At 37.5% G+C, this 22,086-nt stretch overlaps 1 protein-coding gene across 1 annotated transcript; it reads right to left on the bottom strand.

The window, feature by feature from the left end:
- Positions 1-648: 648 nt before the first annotated feature.
- On the bottom strand, positions 649-21,012 carry LOC128556074 (uncharacterized). The gene is made up of 4 exons (XM_053539991.1): positions 20,620-21,012; positions 2,641-2,735; positions 1,838-2,024; positions 649-1,069 (listed from the first exon to the last, which is right to left on the bottom strand). The coding sequence occupies exons 1-4, from the start codon at positions 20,758-20,760 to the stop codon at positions 935-937; spliced, it is 558 nt and encodes a 185-aa protein (XP_053395966.1). The 5' UTR covers positions 20,761-21,012; the 3' UTR covers positions 649-934.
- Between the last annotated feature and the right edge of the window lie 1,074 nt (positions 21,013-22,086).

Raw genomic sequence — 22,086 nt, forward strand, 5'->3', positions numbered from 1 at the left:
CACATACCTGTTCGTCTGCAACAAGCTCCGAACACCGTTCCCCGTAATACAGTGGGATAGCGCCTCGGATCATCGCCGATGTTTATTTTTTCCATCTGCCGGCAAAGTTATCGTTAGGCCATCATTTGTTAATGTTTGACCAGTCAGTTGCATCGAATGTGACCGGTCTTAGCTGAATGTTCCTAATATTGACCTGGTTCTTATCCGAACATACCGTCACCATATGACGTGCAATCTCAGCACTGTGTATTTCCTCTTACCTGCTTAAAACCTTTGCCAATAATCTTTGACAAAATTTTCTTGAAGTTTAGTTTTTCCTATTTTCAGCGTTTCCAGTTCCTTACTCCTTGTTTGAAATTTGTGTCATTCACATTCATGTTATGCTCATACATGTTCATGTTATGCATGGAACAATTTTGAATTGGAAATAAGGAGGATCATTTTAACAATGGCTTTACAAAGTATTCTACAAATTTCTTTTAAATCATTTTCACAATGGCTTTACAAAGTATTCTACAAATTTCTTTAAAAAAAGGAAATACGGAAACGGCCTACACTTTATACCTAATGATTTTTAATTCTCTCTAAGCATTTTCAGATTTGTAAAAATACTATTCTTGCCTCATTATTTGGAGACCAGTGTCCATTTATATGATACATAACTGTACATGTATTTCATTTTACATTTTTACGATGAAATTAAGATGCAGTCAACTTTAATTATTTAGTTTCCTCCGAAATTAAAGACCATTCTTTGTGTCATAAAATACCATACATATATAGACTAAATAGCAGATAATTCTTATAAACATGTTAATTTCTTATTTATTCAGAGTGTAATGTTTTTGAAAAGTCATTAAGACAAAAAGTAAAATAATAAAAAGGTAAAGGTAGTTCTCAACGCATGTCTCAATTACTTGTTCAGTGGTGACTGTTACTCTGGCAGTCTTGGATCGAATGCCTTTGTAAGATAGGTGACTGCATGTCCAATCATGACTTTAATCTTTCTTATCTGAGTGAAAGGATAGCGATGGGTAAATGTTGTGAATGCAACGTCGTCGATGATAATCTGTAAGTATAACGTATCATTTATAATAAGTGCAACTAACACCATTTCAGTTAGAACTGACTGATATGAAGAACATACAACTATTTCTAATAATACTAAATTTTAACTTCTTTCTTAAATAAGAAGCTTCATCAATCCGTTATTACACCATTTAGCAGTCAAATCCCGCTTTCACAAGACTCGAGCTCGTAACCCAAAGACATGAAGAAATGAGCCGCGCCACGAGAAAACCAACATAATGCGTTTGCGACCAGCATGGATCCAGACCAGTCCGCGCATCCCCGCAGTCTGGTCAGGATCCATGCTGTCCGCTTTCAAAGCCTATTGCAATTAGAGAAACCGTTAGCGAACAGATGGATCCTGTCTAGATCCATGCTGTTCGCAAACGCACTATGTTAGTTTCTCATGGCGCGGCTCAAATGATTTTACTAGATAAAGCTAAACTAACATTTGGTTATTAGTCATTACAAGGTTTCACACATTTTCCTATCTACACCATTTCATTACCAGCACAATTTTATGTTACTGTTAACATTTTGTCGCCGCAGACCATTAACATTCACAAATTATTTCGTTTTAAATTAGTACCTGCCTAAGAAATACATGTCCGAGATTGTTCCATCTGGACAGAAAGTTTTGATATGACTTTTACTTCAAAGATGCTACAATTTTCAGAAACATCCGATTTGTAGATTTTTAGAATTGTATCAAAACTATTATATACAGAATGCAATTTATAATATCGAAACGTTTCATTAAAAATATTACCTGCCAGTGTAACTCTAGTACCTGGAATACGATCTTGTATTCCTTGAAGTCGGCGAACGGATATGATTGTGCTATTTTCATCTCACCAATGGTACCATTGTACACATCTTTCAATATTACTTGGTTGGACCGATCTTGAAAAGATAGCATGGTGGTCTTTGTCGCGTCATTGAACACAATGCCAAATCTGTAAAAGAGCATACAAGCAAATTGCTATTCTTTTGACGATTCAGCTAAACTATGATACATCTGGTAACATATGTATTTTAAATCTGAATAAAATCTATGCTGTCGTCTAGAAATAAATTATTCTGCCTTGTAAACCATTCGAAAATGAAGCCTTGTGAACGAAAGATTATGTAGAACTACTTGAATATACAACTTGAGGGAAATACACAACATATAGCCTTTCTAAAGTCCACTCTGATTCACGTAGCACCTTTATGCTAGGTCAAGGTACAGTCTGATATTTTAGTTTTATGTGTATAACGATTTAATGCCACGATTTGATATAATTATATTTGTATTGAGATAAACAAATTGTGTCATGCGTGAGATGCAAAAAAGTTCAAGGTCGAAAATAGGAAGCAGAAATGTACTATTACGGAAACTAAAATAATGCAAAATAGTCAGGTATATAAATATATTGCTCTTATATTAATGTTTCAAATAATTGATCAAATAACATCCTCATTATTTGTGCAACATGCTGATCAATTGTATTCACTTCATTTATAACCTGTGTGTAAACTTGAATAATATAAACCAATAACAAGAAATATAAATATCACTAAGTATATTACTTGTCTGTGTTCGACTTTTGAATCACAAACTGAAACTTGTCTCCAACCTTTACTTCAGAGAAAAGTATATGTTGTACAGTCTCCTTGAAGGTCGCCTGAAATGAAATTATATAATGATAAAATAAGACAAAAGTCCAACAGGAAAATTTAATTTAAGGCAGTTTCTGGTAAGTAAAATTTAATTTAAAACAGAAAAGTTGAAACTCAACAGGCCGCCCAACACGCCAAAATGAAATTTAGCCGCGTCATGAGAAAACCAACATAGTGCATTTGTGACCAGCATGGATCCAGACCAGCCTGCGCATCCGCGCAGTCTGGTCAGGATCCGTACTCCTCTTTCAAACCATATTGCAATTAGAGAAACCGTTAGCGAACAGTATGGATCCCGACCAGACTGCGGGATGCGCAGGCTGGTCTGGATCCATGCTGTGCACTATGTTAGTTTTCTCATTGTGCGGCTCAAATGTTGTTGACTCAATTTGATTGAGCCTGTTCATTGAGGGTAATAGAAATGCATGCAACCGTCAATGCATTCTAGTCCCACAAAATTCGGCACAAAAATTTCATATATCGCCGAAAAGAAACCGCATTGAAAACGTAAACTGTAAAGATCTCCAAAAACATTTACGTAAAAATGTATATACATGCAGAGGGTTAAAATATCAGTGGCAAACAATAAAATTGCAAAATAAAAATATATGATGTTCAAATTCCTTCTTCAAAAAGGACAAAGCATTGCCGATTGAAACTTTTTCAAACGAGTTTTTAAATATTGAACGTCGTAGTATGTACTGCACTGCGGAGCGAAGTCCGGACAGTCGATTAAAGCATGTTTAACAGAAAGCGGTATTTGATACACATATTCAGTTTGATCTTCTTTATTCAGAAGATAAGAAAGAGTCAAACGGGTTTGACTTAATCGACAACAGATCTGTTCCCTTGGTGCCATTCACCTAAAATAGGTTTTATATCATGAAATCTATTGAACGAAGCATTGTCCCATGACGATTGCCATTTAGATAAAATGCATTCGTTTATATTTGGTTTAAAATCAATATATGGTATTTTCAAATTAGACTTTGCTGCTAATGAAAGGGATTTCTTGGCTGCAGCATCAGTATCCTCGTTTCTATTAATACCAAAATGGCTTGGAATCCAACAAAACATGATTGACTTTTTGAAAGATAGTGTATGAACCCTGAGAAGAATATTTTGAAGGAAAGGATTTTCTAAATTTCGGTTACGAATTGACTGTAAAACAGAAAGTCGGAAAATATAAAGAACCTTTCTTCATTGTATTTTGATACAAAATTAAGAGCTAAATCAATAGCCTTTGCCTCGTCTGAAAATATTGTGGCGTCATTTGGTATACGTAATTTTGAGCGATGAAGGTGGCTGACAACAGCACAGCCACCTTGAACAGTTTGTGTAAATTTTTGCAATTGAAGAATAGTTTGATATGAACGATGGAGATATGAATTACCATTGGCAATTTGTCTAGCTTCTTGAAAACCAATGCCCTGATAGAGAACCTCCTTTTCGAGCTTCCATGTCTTGCAGTCACTAGACTTGGCTGAATGTGGCTCGCTGCAATCCACAAGACGCAATAGACGACTGCTCATCAGAATAGCTCTTTTGGCCGCACTTTGTTCAGATGTAATAATCTTTAAAGTACTTTTCGTAGTGTCCAAACTTAAAACAATTGTACCACTAAGGAGGAGTACTGACGTTTGTACGAAGATAGCCAACATTTACGAAAGAACCTAGAAATGGAATGCCAAATATAAGAATGATAGTATTTGAGTTGATTTCTTTGCCTTGTCGGTTGACTTTAATGCGTCTTGCAGCAGAGACATGTTGTGCAGTGAATTCTTGCACAGTTTCCGTCTCCGATATTCTGGGAAGATCAGGACAACGAATAGCCCCACTGAGGAATTCAGAGTACGGCGTGCTATAAACTTGCATGAGTGATTGAAAAATGGATGTCATGCTAAGTGGAGATTCTGTGCATGAGCTGCTCTTTCGACCTCCACGAGCAGGTCCCCTGTTCATAATTTCATGACTGATTTTTGAACCGGGTGTTTTCGCAATCACAAAAGGAGAGGTGTTTCATTTTGAATGTTTCGTCAGTGGACTGAATCAGCAGAAATCTAGAAGCAATATTGAAAATGAATGGTCGGTGAGAAGAATTCTCAACCTCCGAGCCATTTTCCATATTGAATGGTTTAGATTCGTCTATCGCAGCACCCACCCGCCGCGGAGTCTAACAAGGGAGCATGTAAACAGAGCGTATATCTAGCTCATACATATTAGGGATACTGTAGTGATATACTCGGCCAGGTATTTTGCAATCTTGTTTATATCACCAGCTGTTTTGCAAAAAACGCAACAAGGGGATTCAAAGGATTGCTACTTTACCCAACCAATTGACAGTAAGTCACCGTATTCTAGAAAATAGAAATACATACTGCAATGAAGTGTTCAATAATTTTGTGTGAACGTACCATATAGTTTGCTGAATGCAGAAAGATATGACAATAGGTAGAAAGTACATTTAATTTTGTGTAACGTTAATTTGCCTCCCTCGCGCCCCCCCACCCCCCCCCACCCCCCCCCCCCAAAAAAAAAAAACTAAAAAAAACTCGTGTAATGTAAAAATGTAAACATAGATGCAATTTTAAAACGAAGAATAAAATGCAAACGTAATTAAAGTGAGATTTCCTAGGGTTTGGCATGACTAGCAGATTGATCGTATCGGGCCAATACGACCGCCAAAAACGTGTAGACCGAATTAGTGACTAAAGATGTGTATTGGCACCAACACCCCGAAAAGAGGATGCACCCACGTAAACAAGCATGCATCACCTCAACATCCAGGACCTTCCTCTTCGGCTTACGGGCCGCCAGCCACGGCAATGGGCGGCTCCACTTTCGGGGGGAGTCGTGTAATGTAGCAACATGATGCGTAATGTATAAATAAATTTAATACTAGAGCTAAAATACCTGCGCAATGACGCATAAACGCATAAATGGCATTTGACTAAATACTTAATAAAATTGATATTTTAATTGATCTGAAATGTCTTTGTATTTGTTTTATAATATAATTATTACAGATAAAAATAAAGTGGAAGAATTTTCATTAATATAAGAAAAACAAACGTCTAAATATAAGAAAAACATTGACGTTCCTTTTATTGAATTGATGCAAAATATTTGATGCATAAAAGAAAGAAATTGAGCTAAAAAGGGTAATAACGGGCCTAACATATAAAGAGTGCAGTCAGAAATAGGTAAGAATATCTATGCCTGATTTTTAGTCTAAAATTGTATAATTTAGTGCTATACAATCTTTTTACTTCCATTATAAATATCAATATTTAAGATTGCGCCTCATTACGCCACATTTTGCCATGCTCAGTTTGGTTCGCTGCCTACGTGATGATAGAGTCTAAAATACTGTCGCGGGTCGTTCTACATTTATCAATGTTTACATTTATAAAGAGTTGCAACAGTTAATAAAAGTGCAGGAGAAAAACTTCGAAAGCTCGAATGTTTGCGTAATTCTGAAAACAAGACTCTTATCAACCATTTACTTTCACGTAAATATCTATAAATATAGGTTAACTTTGGTTGGTAGGTGGGATAATGTAGTTTTGTGTTCATAAGACGTTTTTTGAGATAAAATATGTATATTTGAACATAAATATAATGTTTTTACAAATTAAGTGGTCATTACTTGTTTTCAACCTCCTTCCTGGTTTCTAATACCTCTTTCCACCTTCATGTGCTTTGTGCAATGCACATGATTACTGAAATTTACTCTTGGGTTTAAACCTTAATACGATGTAAATTTCACAGAATCTTCATTTCGTTTGTTTATAATTGCAGTTTCAAATATTCAATATCAATTACTCAGTGTTGCACGCAGTTTGCGTCGCGATAAATAATTAATGACACATAAGCGCCGGTGAATAAGCTTCGGGTCGTAAGCAGGAACATTGGATGAGTAATTGCATGTGTTGTTGTTGGCGGCAGACGAGACGACAATTGAGCAAATACAAGCTAGACTATTTACTTACTTACTTACTTACTTACAAGCGTGTGCAGCTTTTTGCACCTGCGTTTCGCAGACGATTAATGTCTACTCGAGATAACCGATGTCAAAATAGAGTTACTTTCAAAAAAAACAAAGAAAAATATCAAACAGGGAATGCCACGCACCAAAAACGTAGCCTCCTCAAAACGAAACCCCCAGCACGCAGACGCGTACACCACACACACACACACACACACACACACAAAGCCAACACATAAGGACAAAACGAACAACACACACGCACACAAAGCCAACACATAAGACGAAACGAACAAACAAAGGAACACAGTGGGCCACCGCCTTGGAACGGTCAGTGGCAAAAACACCACTGGGGAGCTTAAACCGGTTTATGGTGCACCTAACCTCACTCTTACCCCCACCATGTTCCAAAGACATGGGACAGTGTAAATAAAAGTAATCCCCTCCAGGTGAATCTCTTACACACGTAATGGAAACAAAAAGGCATGGCATGTAAAACACAAAAATGCTCGTGTATAAATATATAAAAAACAAACCTTAAGAACCAAACACGAAGTCGGGCATTGAAAATATATTCGAGATACCGAAAAAATCGACATATCCCAATCGAGATATCTGTAATTGATTTATATGAAATAAGAAGGTAAAAAATCGGGACCGGGAAAATCTGCTCGAGATATCGAAATAACCGAAGTCGAGATTTTGGACTGTTTATGGCTTTATGGAAAACTTTGAACATTTTCTCTAAAACCGCAAACTCTTTCCAAAATAATCTTAAAGCAATGTTCTTTATGTGACCCTCTACATTTCCTTCTGATCATTGTGTTTCTCTTTAAAGCATGGCATACAGGGGGCGTGACTAGATTTCCTTATATAGTTTTATAGAAAAATTTGAAAATCTTCTCAGGTTTTTAAAACCGCTCACTTGATTGTAAAAATGATTTTATACAGATGTTTCTGGGGTAACTTTCTACCGGATTCCTTCAAAATCCCAACCACATCAACCTAACTCCACCTCCTCCATCCCCATCCCACCTCCAAAGTTTTTAGTTAAGTTTCATGTGTTTCTTGATATTGTCTCTGAAGTGTCACATTATCATCTTTCTGCCAACCACATTATCTCTCTCACTCTTCTATCCTCCTTCTGTATCCCCACTCCCATTTTTTACAATTTCTTTTTAACGTGTCTTATATTTCTGTGTCATCATTCAACCTAATATCAACCCTACAAACACAATGTCATGACCAAGCCGTGTTTATTTAGTGGAAACCTTAAACATCTTCCCGTTTGAAAAAATATCCCCATTTTTTTTTTTGCTTCACAACTGAAAAAATCCATTTTAAAATGTGAACGAAAGAACCTGCTCGGAAATTATATTAATCTCAATGCTAGGTCTAGGTTATCAACAAGGTTTCAACCTAAACGCAACTGCAGCACATTGCACACGCACATTCACATAATTTGTTGATCCATTATACCTTCTTCCAGATTAGTTATAGTAGAGTTGCGATTAAATAGCATGGTATTTAATGGATCTGTTCAGTGTTGTAATAATTATAACTTGGTTGAAGAATTATTGGTAAAAATTGATCATTGACTACCAAGAGTCTGATTGGAAAATGAAATAAGGTAGGATTTTTGTTGTATTAGGTTTTAACAGATATATCTCTAACACAAATAATGGCAACAGAAGGCATGTTATGTAAAACACAAAAATGCTCATGTCAATCTATATAACAAGCAAACCTTAAGAACCAAATTTGCACATGATAAATGCCTTTGCAGAAGACAAACAACATGGGAAAAACCCTAACGGGACCGACGACTATCTGTAAGCCAGTGGGATGACTAACATGAAAAATTCTACACACCGAGTCAAGCTTTAAGGAGGTAGGCTACCTTGTTACCGGGGTAAATTCAAATTAGTTGAACCGCAGTAATTTTTATATTTCGTTTAATATGATGTTTTAACTGCTATAATCTCAATTTCGTTAATCTCTGTCCCTTCAAGTTTTATCCAGGTTTGAAGAACATGACACTCCACAGGTATTTTATATTAAAGAAGAAGGAAAATACGGATATTTAACACTTTTCAGATATCAGTTAAGTTGGTCTGCAGTTCGCAGTTCGCGTTTCGAATTGCGAACTGCAAACTGGTCTGCAGTTCGCAGTTCGCGATTCGAATTGCGAACTGCAAACTGGTCTGCACTTTACGATTCAAATGTCAACGGGCAGTCTGATCTACACTGTCCTGCGCATTGCAGACAAGAATGCATTTCAGGTTGGTCTGCAGTTCGCGTTTCGAATTGCGAACTGCAAATGGTCTGCAGTTCGCGATTCGTGTGCGAACTGCAAACTAGTCTGCAGTTTACGATTCAAATTTCAACGTGCAGTCTGACCAACACTGTCCTGCGCATTGCAGACAAGAATGCATTTCACAGTTGGTCTGCAGTTCGCGTTTCGAATTGCGAACTGCAACGGGTCTGCAGTTCGCGATTCGTGTTGCGAACTGCAAACTAATCTGCAGTTTACGATTCAAATTTCAAAGTGCAGTTGATCAGCACTGTCCAGCCATTGGCGGACCAAAATGCATTTAATAATTAGTCTGCAGTTCTCATTTGGGGTTCCAACTGCGAACTGGTCCGCGGTTCGCGTTCCAAATTGCAAACTGCAATCTTGTCTGCTGATTACAATAAATATTTCAAAGTGCAGTCAGATCAGCACTTTCTAGCGCATTGCAGACAAGAATGCATTTCCCAGTTGGTCTATAGTTCGCAGTTTGTGTTTCCAATTGTGAACTGCAAACTGGTCTGCAGTTCGCAGTTCGCGATCTGAATTGCGAACTGCAAACTGGTCTGCAGTTCGCGATTCGAATTGCGAACTGCAAACTGGTCTGCAGTTCGCGATTCGAATTCGAACTGAAAACTGGTCTGCAGTTCGGGATTCGTATTGCAAACTGTAAACTGGGCTACAATTTACGATTCAAATTTCAAAGTGCAGTCTGGTCAGCACTGTCCAGCTCATTGCGGACAAGAATGCTTTTCATAATTAGTCTGCAGTTCGCATTTCGCGTTTCAAACTGCGATCTGCAAACTGGTCCGCAGTTCGCGTTCCTAATTGCAAGCTGCAATCTTGTCTGCTGATTACAATAAAAATTTCAAAGTGCAGTCTGATCAGCACTTTCTTGCGCATTGCAGACAAGAATGCATTTCACAGTTGGTCTGCAGTTCGCAGTTCGCGTTTCGAATTGCGAACTGCAAACTGGTCTGCAGTTCGCAGTTCGCAGTTCGTGATTCGAATTGCGAACTGCAAAACTGGTCTGCAGTTCGCGATTCAAATTCGAACTGAAATGGTCTGCAGTTCAAGATTCAAAATGAAAGTGAATTTGAAGGTTACTCTTATATTTTAAATAATAGGTCAGTGTTTGCTAAATAAAAAAATTTTGAGCCGTGCCATGAAAAATTCAACATAGTGGGTTTGGGGACAGCAGGGATCCAGACCAGTTTGCGCATCCGCGCAATCAGGTCAGGATCCATGCTGTTCGCTAATGGTTTCTTAATTGCAGTAGGCTTTAAAAGCGAACAGCATGGATCCTGACCAGACTGCGCGGATGCGCAAGCTGGTCTGGATCCATGCTGGTGCACACCCACTATGTTGGTTTTTCATGGCACGGCTCTTTAAATGTTAATGGTCTGCACTTCCTCCCTCTTCATTAGAACTGCAAAGTGCGGCAAGTCCTAGTTTTCGATTCAAACTACGAACTGCAAACTGGTCTGCAGTTCTCAGTTCGCAGTTCGAAATTTTCCCGTAGTTCATAATTCAAATTGCGAACTGCAAACTGGTCTGCAGTTCGCAGTTCACGATTCGAATTGCGAACTGCAAAACTGGTCTGCAGTTCAATATTTAAAATGAAAGTTTTATTGGAACATTACTCTTAGGCCTAAAAATTTCATACTTAGTAAGTTTTTGCTTAAAAAGGGGTTATGGCCCCTCAGCTGCAGTCACTTTATCCAAATCGAAATTGTAAACTGTAAGCTGGTCTGACTAAGCGACCTGTACCGGTTCTTCTCCTAAAAGAAGGCCTTCTAAAGTGTCATTGCTATGCACAAGGTATATCAAAGCACCAGTCTGTCTTTCCACAAAGAGTCTGTATCTAAATACAACGTTTTTCTCTCCATCTGCTTTGAGGGATTCTCCTCTTCATCTGGTGAGATCGTTCGGTGTCAGATTACTTTCGCGACCAGAGCGGCTGCGTTTGTGCTGTGTAAAACGCCTTTAAACCGGCTTATCATGAGCTTAAAAGGACTATATATAAACATGGTATAATAATAATAATTTCAAATTATTCTAATCAGGTCATATACATTATATTTTTTTGTCCTTTCGGAATGGGTCATTTAAATTGGTAAAAAAAAATGTTCGTGGTATATTCGAAATCAGTCCATAATGAATGGTACCTAATTTACCCATTTTTATTTGGGCACATTTGTGTAGAACGAGTGCTTTAATAAATCACACTTTTGCACTACTGGAATACATTCTACATGGAATGAGACAGTTTACATTTTCATACACCCCACATGGCAAGTTTTGCAGATCGAAACTGGAAGTAAATGTTTTATTGTGTGGACTAGAGCAAAATATGCGCTATTTAAGGGTAGCAGACCACAACTGGCAGGCATTTTAATAGGAATATCCAACCCCATTTTCTTGTTATTATCATTTGTAACAGACCCTTTTCTGAAAAGTAGTTGTAGGAAAAATTGATGTTCTCTAAAGATACGTAAAGGGAGGGCCTGAAGTTAGCGGTTTTTAATACAATACAAAAAAGGTTTTAATCACTGGACTTTAAACATTCTCTCTGTCATAATGTATATGCAGTTTACAATTAAAATTGTGAATAATGCATTGAACTTTGATTAGCGATCATTTGGAATGGTAAAAAATGACATTAAACAAATTAAAGGAGACAACTAAATTATTTGACATTTATTGTTTAATGTCCAAAATTATTTTTTAAGAAATTGCGAGACATATATTCAATTCAATTTAGCCCCATTGGATCATCTAAACACTTTGATTGGTTACATTTTGCACAGACAAACAACACAACTCTCTTCTTATGCCCATTTAAGGCATGTTGACCAATCATGCAGGTCTTAGTGCCGAGTGCATAATTGCGACTGCGACAAAAATGTCGTCGTTCCAATTAGTTTGGACAATTTAATTAAATTATTATCAATGGCAAAAATAGATAAAATCTCTAAAAGTATTAGACACCTGCACATATCAAAGCCCCACTTACTTTAAAACCCAAACAAGATTTTTTAAAGTAATGTTTCTAACCCAAAGATCAAAGCCCAGGCTCTAGTACTGACCTTGCAGACTTTGCAGATTTCTTATGTCATATTTCATTATAATACCAAGACAATAAAACCAGGTTTTCGATGACCCATTCCAGTGCTACCTTTGGACATATCCGAAGGCGGCGGCAAGAATGGTGTTAAATGTTGGTATTTTATTAGCAGATGTATGTAATATGCTGGTTTTGCCAGGGACGAGATTATACGGACTTTCTTCTTTATATTTACACTATCTATGAATTTTTTTGTACAATAAGTCCAGTATATTTTCGCTTTAAACACTGTCAAAATACGACTGCGTACTTTGCTTGGTGTGGACTAATTTCGTTAATATTCGTTACTATTTATCAAATTGTTCTGTTTCAGAAAATTAGAAATAGGTAAAGTTCATGGCCAAAATATGCCGTCTCAGGTGCAGTTCATCGCAAAAATTAGCCTCTCTCTCTGACGGGACAATCAATACAGGCTTCGACGCAGATATGTCAAGCTTGCATTGACCTGTAGGTTACAGTCTGATATTTTATATTCAGAAATAATCCAAAGTCAGGTGAGCTATAGTCAGACGTGAGATGAGCATTCTTTTTGGGGTGACAGTGACTTGAACATTCGGCTAGGGTTACTTCAATATCCGGGCAAATTCCGTCAAATTGAAAACAGTTTTTTTGATTAATCTTACAATTATTCTTTCGTTGATTGTTATTTACAAATGGCAATTAATTTTTGTTTAAAATTTAAATGATTATACACACATGTACTGTAATAGAAATCACACAATGTAAAGCTGAATTATTTTCAGAACAACGCACCACTGCAAAAAGCTGCCACAAAATTTTTTAATTTTATTTTTTAGATGTCATTTCATGTGTTTTTATTGACCTTTTAATTTAAATCCTAAATTACAATAGAAATGTATTTGAGTTAAACATTCCATAAAAAATGTTATAAACATTCATGACAGTAAAAGGGGTGGGCTTTAAGCCATTAAGAGTTACATTAGGCCATACTTGGCTGTAGACGATCCTTATAATGGGTTTTAAATGTCTTTACATTGAAAACATGTCACAATATTTATCAAATGATAAAATAAAGATAAAATAATACAAAGTTTTCACACACAAAAAAAAAAAATTCACGCGCTCTGTAAAGAAATAAAAACTACAATATTAAAGATATTTTAAAATATTCCTTGCCACACCGACTGGTGAATTAATTGAAGTAATCATAAGAATTCTAAATGATTTTAATTCAGTTTTCTATGAATTTTACTTATTGCTCGTAAGAGTACATTTTAAATACTCTGAGCGTAGAAGGAATTTTGGGAGTAAAGGTACCAAGAGAACACCCGTGAATTTGTTTCTCTCATTCTAGCTCTCCTTTTTTACTCATAAAACAAACCAAGAAGATTGGTCATACAGGACGGATTACACCAAACCGGAAGTGGCTACTCAGTGTGAAGTGTCCAAACTGTAGTTCCATGCTATGGATGAAGTCTGGTATAATGGTGACATGAGAGGTGACAGTTAAATATTTGGCTTATATGTTTATTGCTTATGTATTGAGAATAGATCTAGACCCTTTTCATTGTAAATTTCCTGGAATAAGTTTTATTCTTTGCGAAAATGTCTACCCACGCGTAATTGCTAAACGGCTGTTTTCATGGGGGCATTTTTGAGGGTGATGTTTCTCAGAACAGATTTTTTTTTTTATATACAAATAACATGTCAGTATTTTTCTATTTTTGATAAGAAGGGCATGTTATACTAAATGACCCTATATGGTTTTCATATCATTGGAATGCTCTAAAGTGCTGAAATGAGGTCTGAATGTTTTGTTATTAATTTTGAAATAAATAAGGAATGAATTGGTAGAATGTAACCTACATGACAAGGGTTCACAAAGACTGTAGGGCAAGGATGAAGTGCCTCGGACATCTCCGTTAATATTCGTAAAAAACACGTTCATTGCCGAGGATATCCAATTTTAAATTAAAAAGCAGACGATACCGCCAGGGAAAAATATTAGTTTCCCCGCTTGCGCGGCGCACGTCACTATTAAGTTTAAAGAACATGAAATGTTACATCCCCTGACAAACATGCCATAAAATTCTACATGTTTTCATTGTTTATATTTAGCTTATCTATTTTTCGTCACCGGTAATTGATTGGGCGGCTCCTCCCTAAAAATGTTACTAAATCATTGGAAAAAATCTGCAAGATAGAGAAGCTCCATTTCAAGATTTTTCATTTCTTCTTTACTTTTCCAGTTTGCAGATCGCATTTGAAAACGTGAACTGAGATGCAACTGCAGACCAACTGTGAAATGCATTCTTGTCTACATTTGCTGGACAGTGCTGATCAGACTGCACTTTGAAATTTGAATCGTAAAATGCAGCACAGTGTTTCAGTTCTCAGTTCGAATCTCGAACTGCAGACAGTTTCAGTTCGAATTTGAATCGCGAACTGCAGACCATTTTGCAGTTCGCAATTCGAATCGCGAACTGCGAACTGCGAACTGCAGGCCAGTTTGCCGTTCGCAATTCGAAAGGCGAACTGCGAACAGCGGCCAGTTTGCAGTTCGCAATTCGAATCGCGAACTGCGAACTGCAGGCCCTTTTCAGTTCGCAATTCGAAAGGCGAACTGCGAACTGCAGACCCGTTTGCAGTTCACAATTCGAAACGCAAACTGCGAACTGTAGACCAACTGTGAAATGCATTCTTGTCTGCAGTTCTAATGGAGAGGGAGGAAGTGCAGACTTTTCACATTTCTGTTTAGCCAACACTTGCCTATTACTTTAAAGTATAAGAGTAACCTTCAAATTCATTTTCATTTTGAATCTTGAACTGCAGACCAGTTTGCAGTTCGCAGTTCGAATTGTGAACTGCGAACTGCAGACCAGTTTGCAGTTCGCAATTCGAATTATGAATACGAATTGCGAACTGCGAACTGAGAAAATGCAGACCAGTTTGCAGTTCGTTTCGAATCGAAAACTAGGAGCCCAGATTGCCGGTGTAATGAAGTATTTCGACCCCCATAAAATAATGACCCCCGGTCATTATTTTATAGAAAAAGTGACCCCCGGTCATAGTATTATGACCTCCAGATCATAGTACTAGACTCCCCCCCGTGAAGTAAACTGAACCTCACGAAGAATATTGACTCCCATAAAAAAAAAGACCCCCCGGTCATTTGGTCAATTAGTGATAACCATGATCTAAGGCCTAATTGCTGCATTTTATGCCCCCACTCGGGGGAGGGGGGCATATAGATTTGCCCCTTTTCCCTCCGTCCGTCCTTCCGTTTGACCATTAGCCCCAGATACCATTAGTTGACACAGAAATCAGAGCATTCCGCAACGGGGGGGAAAAAGGGGTTCTATTTCTAGACGCTGTATCTTGGTGTATACATTTTTTCAGGAAAATAAAAAATTCACAATACGTTCAATAATCCCTGCAAACTTCGGTATGAAGTAATTCTTCAGAAGAAAACTGCACAAGAAACTGCTAGCATAGAATTGTATTAATAGAAGTTTGCAATACTTAGCAGTTGCAGTGAAGTACGGTAGCGTGTGTGTGTGTTCGGGTTTAACGTCTTTTTCAACAATTTTTCAGTCATATAAACGACGGTGTCTACTTGTGCAGTGAGCACAATGTCCAACTTTATAGTGCTGCCTCACTGGAATATCACGCCGTAGACCGTGACGTGATACTCCACCCAGTCACATTATATGACAAAGGGGCTGACAGTCCTTGCACTACCCTCTTAATGCTGAGCGCCAAACGAGGAAGCTACTAGTACCATTTTTTACGTCTTGGTATGACGCGGCCGGGGATCGAACCCACAATCTCCGCACTCGAAGCGGACGCTCTACCACTAGGCTACCGAGGCGGTTAGTACGGTAGCGGCAACAATAGAAAGTAGCAGTAGCAGCAGCAGCAGCAAACAAACAGAGGAATAAGTGACAGAACAACAGCAGCCCGGAGAAGAAGAGGAGATGTACAAGACGTATTAGTGGAAGCAGGTATATTATTATTATTATTATTATTATTATTATACCAGATTTATATAGCGCCCTTTTCATGATCAATTTCACGTTCAAAGGCGCTTTACATAGTTCAAATGCAGCCACACAGGGCGCATAATTCATCCTCTGCTAGTACAGACACAGAGCAATCTGACCAGAGGGACAGAGTGAGACAAAGCCCCCATGACAGAGAGATCAGAAATCAGATACAGGCTTGTCCGGCTAACTTAGCCTAGCTCGTTGCGAATAGACAGCCTGGTTCTTTAACGTGCCCGGTGTATGGCACTGATACACGCAAGGATTGCCAGGGTTCCTGACCAGTACACCTCTAGTTGGGTAGGAAACACTGAAAAGCGTTTCTGAAAATTCCCGAGTAGCTGCCAGTGATCGAACCCCCGACCTCAGGATTGGAAGGCCAGTGTGCAAACCACTGAGCTATCCGTCCACCCATCCGCATAGTAGTATCAGTAGTAGCAGTTGTAGTAGAAGTAGTAGTAGTAGTAGAAGAAAAAGAAGAAGTACATTTAGTAATAGCAATAGAAGTAGCGGCACCAGTAGTAGTAGTACAATCAAAATGTTAACTATTGGCAATGGAGGGTATTAGAGTTGTAGATCTAGTAAAATTGTCCGTTAAGTTTGGTGGGGATCACTTTTTAATAGATATTATCGTCGAAAGTCTTTTAGGAGCCGGTGTTTTACACGGAAAGAGTAACTTTTTTAAATAGAATAATGCCCGGGAATCGATATTGTATGAGAGTTCGAATGTAGTAATTTCGGCAGTGAGTATTTTACATGGAAGGAGTCACTTTTTCTATATAATAATAACCGGGGTCGTTATTCTATGAGATTCGAAGGGAGTCATCTTTAAGGAGTCAGTATTTTACTTGGAGGGGTCAGTTTTTCTATAGAATAATGACCGGGGGTCGTTATTCTATAGAGTTTTCAAAGGGAGTCAGTTTTTTATAAGGGGAGTCAATATTTTACAGGAAAGGAGTCACATTTTCTATAGAATAATGACCGGGGGTCGTTATTCTATGGGGGTCGAAATACTTCATTACACCGGCACTTTGCAGTTCTACTGAAGAGGGAGGAAGTGCAGACCATTAACATTAATGAGCCGTGCCATGAGAAAATCAACATAGTGGGTTTGCGACCAGCATGGATCCAGACCAGCTTGCGCATCCGCGCAGTCTGGTCAGGATCCATGCTGTTCACTTTTAAAGCCTACTGCAGTTAGAGAAACCATTAGCGAACAGCATGGATCCTGACCAGACTGAGCGGATGCGCAAGCTGGTCTGGATCCATGCTGGTCGCAAACCCACTATGTTGATTTTCTCATGGCACGGCTCAAAATTTTATATTTAGCAAATACTGACCTATTACTTAAAAGTATAAGAGTAACGTTCAAATATATTTTTATTTTGAATCTTGAACCGCAGACCGGATTGCAGTTCGCAATTCGAATCACGAACTGCGAACTGCGAACTGCAGACCAGTTTGCAGTTCGCAATTCGAAACGCGAACTGCAGACCAGTTTGCAGTTCGCAATTTGAAACACAAACTGCGAACTATAGACCAACTGTGAAATGCATTCTTGTCTGCAATGCGCAAGAAAGTGCTGATCAGACTGCACTTTGAAATTTTTATTGTAATCAGCAGACAAGATTGCAGTTTGCAATTTGGAACGCGAACTGCGGACCAGTTTGCAGATCGCAGTTTGAAACGCGAAATGCGAACTGCAGACTAATTATGAAAAGTATTCTTGTCCGCAATGCGCTGGACAGTGCTGATCAGACTGCACTTGAAATTTGAATCGTAAATTGTAGCCTAGTTTACAGTTTGCAATACGAATCCCGAACTGCAGACCAGTTTGCAGTTCGAATTCGAATCGCGAACTGCAGACCAGTTTGCAGTTCGCAATTCGAATCGCGAACTGCGAACTGCGAACTGCAGACCAGTTTGCAGTTCGCAATTCGAAACGCGAACTGCAGACCAGTTTGCAGTGTGCAATTTGAAACACAAACGGCGAACTATAGACCAACTGTGAAATGCATTCTTGTCTGCAATGCGCAAGAAAGTGCTGATCAGACTGCACTTTGAAATTTTTATTGTAATCAGCCGACAAGATTGCAGTTTGCAATTCGGAACGTGAACTGCGAACCAGTTTGCAGTTCGCAGTTGGAAACGCGAAATGCGAACTGCAGACTAATTATGAAATGCATTCTTGTCCGCAATGCGCTGGACAGTCAAGTCAAGTCAAGTCAAAAGTTTATGAAATGTAACAAAGGCCTCCGGCCCAAAATACACTACATAATATATAGTAAGTAAATATATAAACAGTCGTGGTCCCACAAAATGTAAACATATACAATCGGATAAGTTGAAATACATATTCATAGACTGCAGACCAGTTTGCAGTTCGCAATTCGAAACGCGAACTGCAGACCAACTGTGAAATGCATTCTTGTCTGCAATGCGCAGGACAGTGTTGATCAGACTGCACGTTGACATTTGAATCGTAAAGGGCAGACCAGTTTACAGTTTGCAATTCGAATCGCGAACTGCAGACCAGTTTGCAGTTCACAATTCGAAACGCGAACTGCTAACTTCAGACCAAATGTGAAATGCATTCTTGTCTACAATTTGCCGGGCAGTGCTAATCAGACTGCACACTTTGAAATTTGAATCGTCAACTGCAGACTAGTTTGCAGTTCGCAACACGAATCGCAAACTGCAGACCAGTTTGCAGTTCGCAATTCGAAACGAGAACTGCAGACCAACTGTGAAATGCATTCTTGTCTGCAATGTGCAGGACATTGTTGATCAGACTGCACGTTGACATTTGAATCGTAAAGTGCAGACCAGTTTACAGTTCACAATTCGAATCGCGAACTGCAGACCAGTTTGCAGTTTGCAATTCGAATCGCGAACTGCGAACTGCAGACCAACTTAACTAAAATACTTTTCAGTGTATTTTAGTTTCATTGATGTCCGTTATTTTAAAGTCTGCATAATTGATAATTTTACTAGTATGCGCGTTAGCTTTCTAATATAAGCTTAAAATGTATATGTTGCGGGGCTCGTGTTTCCATGGTAACGCATTTTCTCTCATTTTAAACAACTATGTATAAAAACGGGGTTTTCTACGGCTTCAGTGCCATTCTGTTAATGACCAACATGGAATATTTGGGTAATATTATTAGCAAAATACCAAGCACTTTATTTGGTACCCTATTTTTCTTAAAGTTTAGAGTAACCGTGGCAACAGAGATGTTTAAAATAGCTTATATCTTGCTTTTTGTCGTAATTTCTTATAAAAAATATTGAATAAAATTATCTTTCTTGTTAATGTAGCTTTAAAACATATTATTTCTAACGTAAGTTATATTTTCGTGTTAATTGCATTTATTCAAACAAATTTCACAGCTTAAAATACTTACAGCAGTACCCTTCGTCTGGCATTTTTCATGGAAAAATCGTTCGGCATGCTGCTATTATTCTCATGGATATATTTGAAATGAAAATAAAAAGCCGAAGCTGTGTTCCTTAAATAGACTAGTGTCAACGCTTTTGCATTTTATGTTTAGATATAAAGGTCACGGGCTTCGTTTCCATGGTAACATCAATTCATTTCAAGAAACCACAATTTTCTACTGAAATTTAAACAATTTTAGAGCTTAGTTTTAGTATATAAGTAACAAATTATCAACGGAAACTGAAAAATAGGTATTACAAATTAAACTGCCAGTTGTTTTATTTGAAAATGGCCGTAACAAGTAACCTTTCACCCAACTATATTCCAAATAACATTGGTTACCATCATCCATTTTCTTACATTCCGCATAACATTTCAATATAACTACATAAAAGAAGCAAAATATTGATTAGTATTCAGAACAAAAGACTCATAAAAATATTTCAGCAAATACATTTGTTTGAAAATAGTTCAAATAAAGAAAATGCACAAAATTACGTACTTTCAAAATAAAAGCTATAAATTTTGCGCGGTAACTGACACGTAACGTCATGACGTCAATGCCGTCCTTTTAAGGCAACATTGTTTTGAAGTCTTTCTGTGGCAATTTATTCATTATTTCTGCATTATTCAACCATAAAGCATCAGATCGGAGACAGGTTCATGATTAGTTTTCAGAAGAATGTATATACAAACACAGTTTGTCGTAAACGTCGTCGTAAATCGTCACGTTAGCTTCCGGTTGGACATGCGCACGTACAAAAATTAAGGTAACCTACCTCCTTAAGCCATTTCTGCGAGGGGCGAGTGATTCGAAGTTGGCAACCTTACACTCTAAACTTCAGAATACGGTAGGAATAAAAATAAGAAATTCGCCGATTGTTCTTCTTCATTCATTGTTTCATTTTTAGAATTTTGAATAAAAGCAAGGCACATACAGTGATAGTGAAAGCGGGACCTAGACTTTGTAAAACTGAATTTTATATAGGTGCTAAAAATATAAAATTCATTTATATTGGTGTTATAAGAAAATAAAATTACCGGTGAAGTGTAGTAATCAAACTTTGTAGTCTTTTCGAGGTACTCATTCCCTGGCTCAAAACCTGTTAACTGGGAGAAATAAAGTAGTTTACAGCTGTCTGTACCTCCAAGAATCTTTGCTGCGACGTGATTTGCCTTCATCAATTTAAAAGCGCATTCAATACTTTTCTCCGGCGACGAGCCACTTGGAACAGCCTGTACTTGTTTTATAAGTGCCGAAGTGTGTTTCAAAGCCCAAATTGAAAATTCAGTACTGATACAAAAATAACCAAAGAATTCATTTTGTCTTTCACTAAATATTCTCAGTTAATCAATCCAAGTTCATATGTCAAAAATATTTTACAGACTGATTAATATTACATTTTAGTCCAAATCAAGATATGTCTTACAAACTTCACCATCTACAGCTGTCACATCTTTACTCTGATTAGTAAGAAAGTGTTACTGTAACCAATCTGCAAAATGACAAGGCTGAATCAACGCAGCAATTCTGTATCCAAGCGTGCATATGCTCACACTGAAAATACTGATGAAATATTGATAGAGTTCAATAAATGAAGGAACTGTATCTACAAGTCATTTCGCATTTCTTTTTGTTAAATATAACCAGATCACACCACATACATTGTGTGAGTTAAATTGTTAGATCTTACGTCGAATCTTCATAAAAGGTCAAGTATCATCGTATAAAGTGATATTGGAAACAAACAACGAAACAATTCTAGAACAGTATTGTTAAAATATACATGTGTCAAAATATTAGTTGTTAACTATATCGTAACAAGTGTGAATAAAAATATTCATATTCAGATTTGATGTTAGGTGCCTGTCTGTTTTAAATGATTAAAATATTGTGTCCACAAAATTGATTTATGTATATAATAATAGTAAGCGATGCTTGCAAGGTACACATCCAGTTTGATCTTCCTCAATGAATCAAACAGGTATGACTTATTTGACAACGAGAAAAAACAACTTGCTCCATGCGAACAGATCTATTCTTTTGATGCCAATCACCTTAAGTAGATTTTATATCATGAAGTCTGTTGAATTTTTCCTATCACGATTTCACTTTAGATAATATATATATGGTTTAAAATCACTGTATGACATTTTCTAATTACATGTAGATTTTTTTGCAATGAAGGGGATTTCTTTGCGTTAGTCAGCAGCTTCGTTTCCGTTAATACCTAATACCAAAGATTAAAGGTAAGGGTAGATTTCCCGGAAGCACTGAACACCCCAAACCACTCTAATACAAACATGACGCAACAAAATATGACGGACATTTGAAAGAAAATGCACGAAGCCTGAGTGAAAGGATTTTCAAGTCTGGAAATTTAAATGAATAAAATGTCCAACAGACAGTGAATTGGAAAATATTATATATATGTCCACTGTATTTTGATGCTTAGACAACAACTTTCGCCTCGGCTGAAAACCTATTGCGTTATTTGGCATAAAGGA

Source organism: Mercenaria mercenaria, chromosome 3, assembly GCF_021730395.1.
Source record: "Mercenaria mercenaria strain notata chromosome 3, MADL_Memer_1, whole genome shotgun sequence".
In the NCBI taxonomy this organism is placed as follows: domain Eukaryota; kingdom Metazoa; phylum Mollusca; class Bivalvia; order Venerida; family Veneridae; genus Mercenaria; species Mercenaria mercenaria.

Bases quoted from the DNA above. Each gene is read 5' to 3' on its own strand.
- LOC128556074 (XM_053539991.1), bottom strand. From the start codon at position 20,760: ATGAAGGCAAATCACGTCGCAGCAAAGATTCTTGGAGGTACAGACAGC. The intron at 2,736-20,619 runs GTAATTTTATTT...ATTTCATTTCAG, and splicing joins TTGATTACTACACTTCACCG to GCGACCTTCAAGGAGACTGT. The intron at 1,070-1,837 runs GTAATATTTTTA...TTATACTTACAG, and splicing joins TACTAGAGTTACACTGGCAG to ATTATCATCGACGACGTTGC.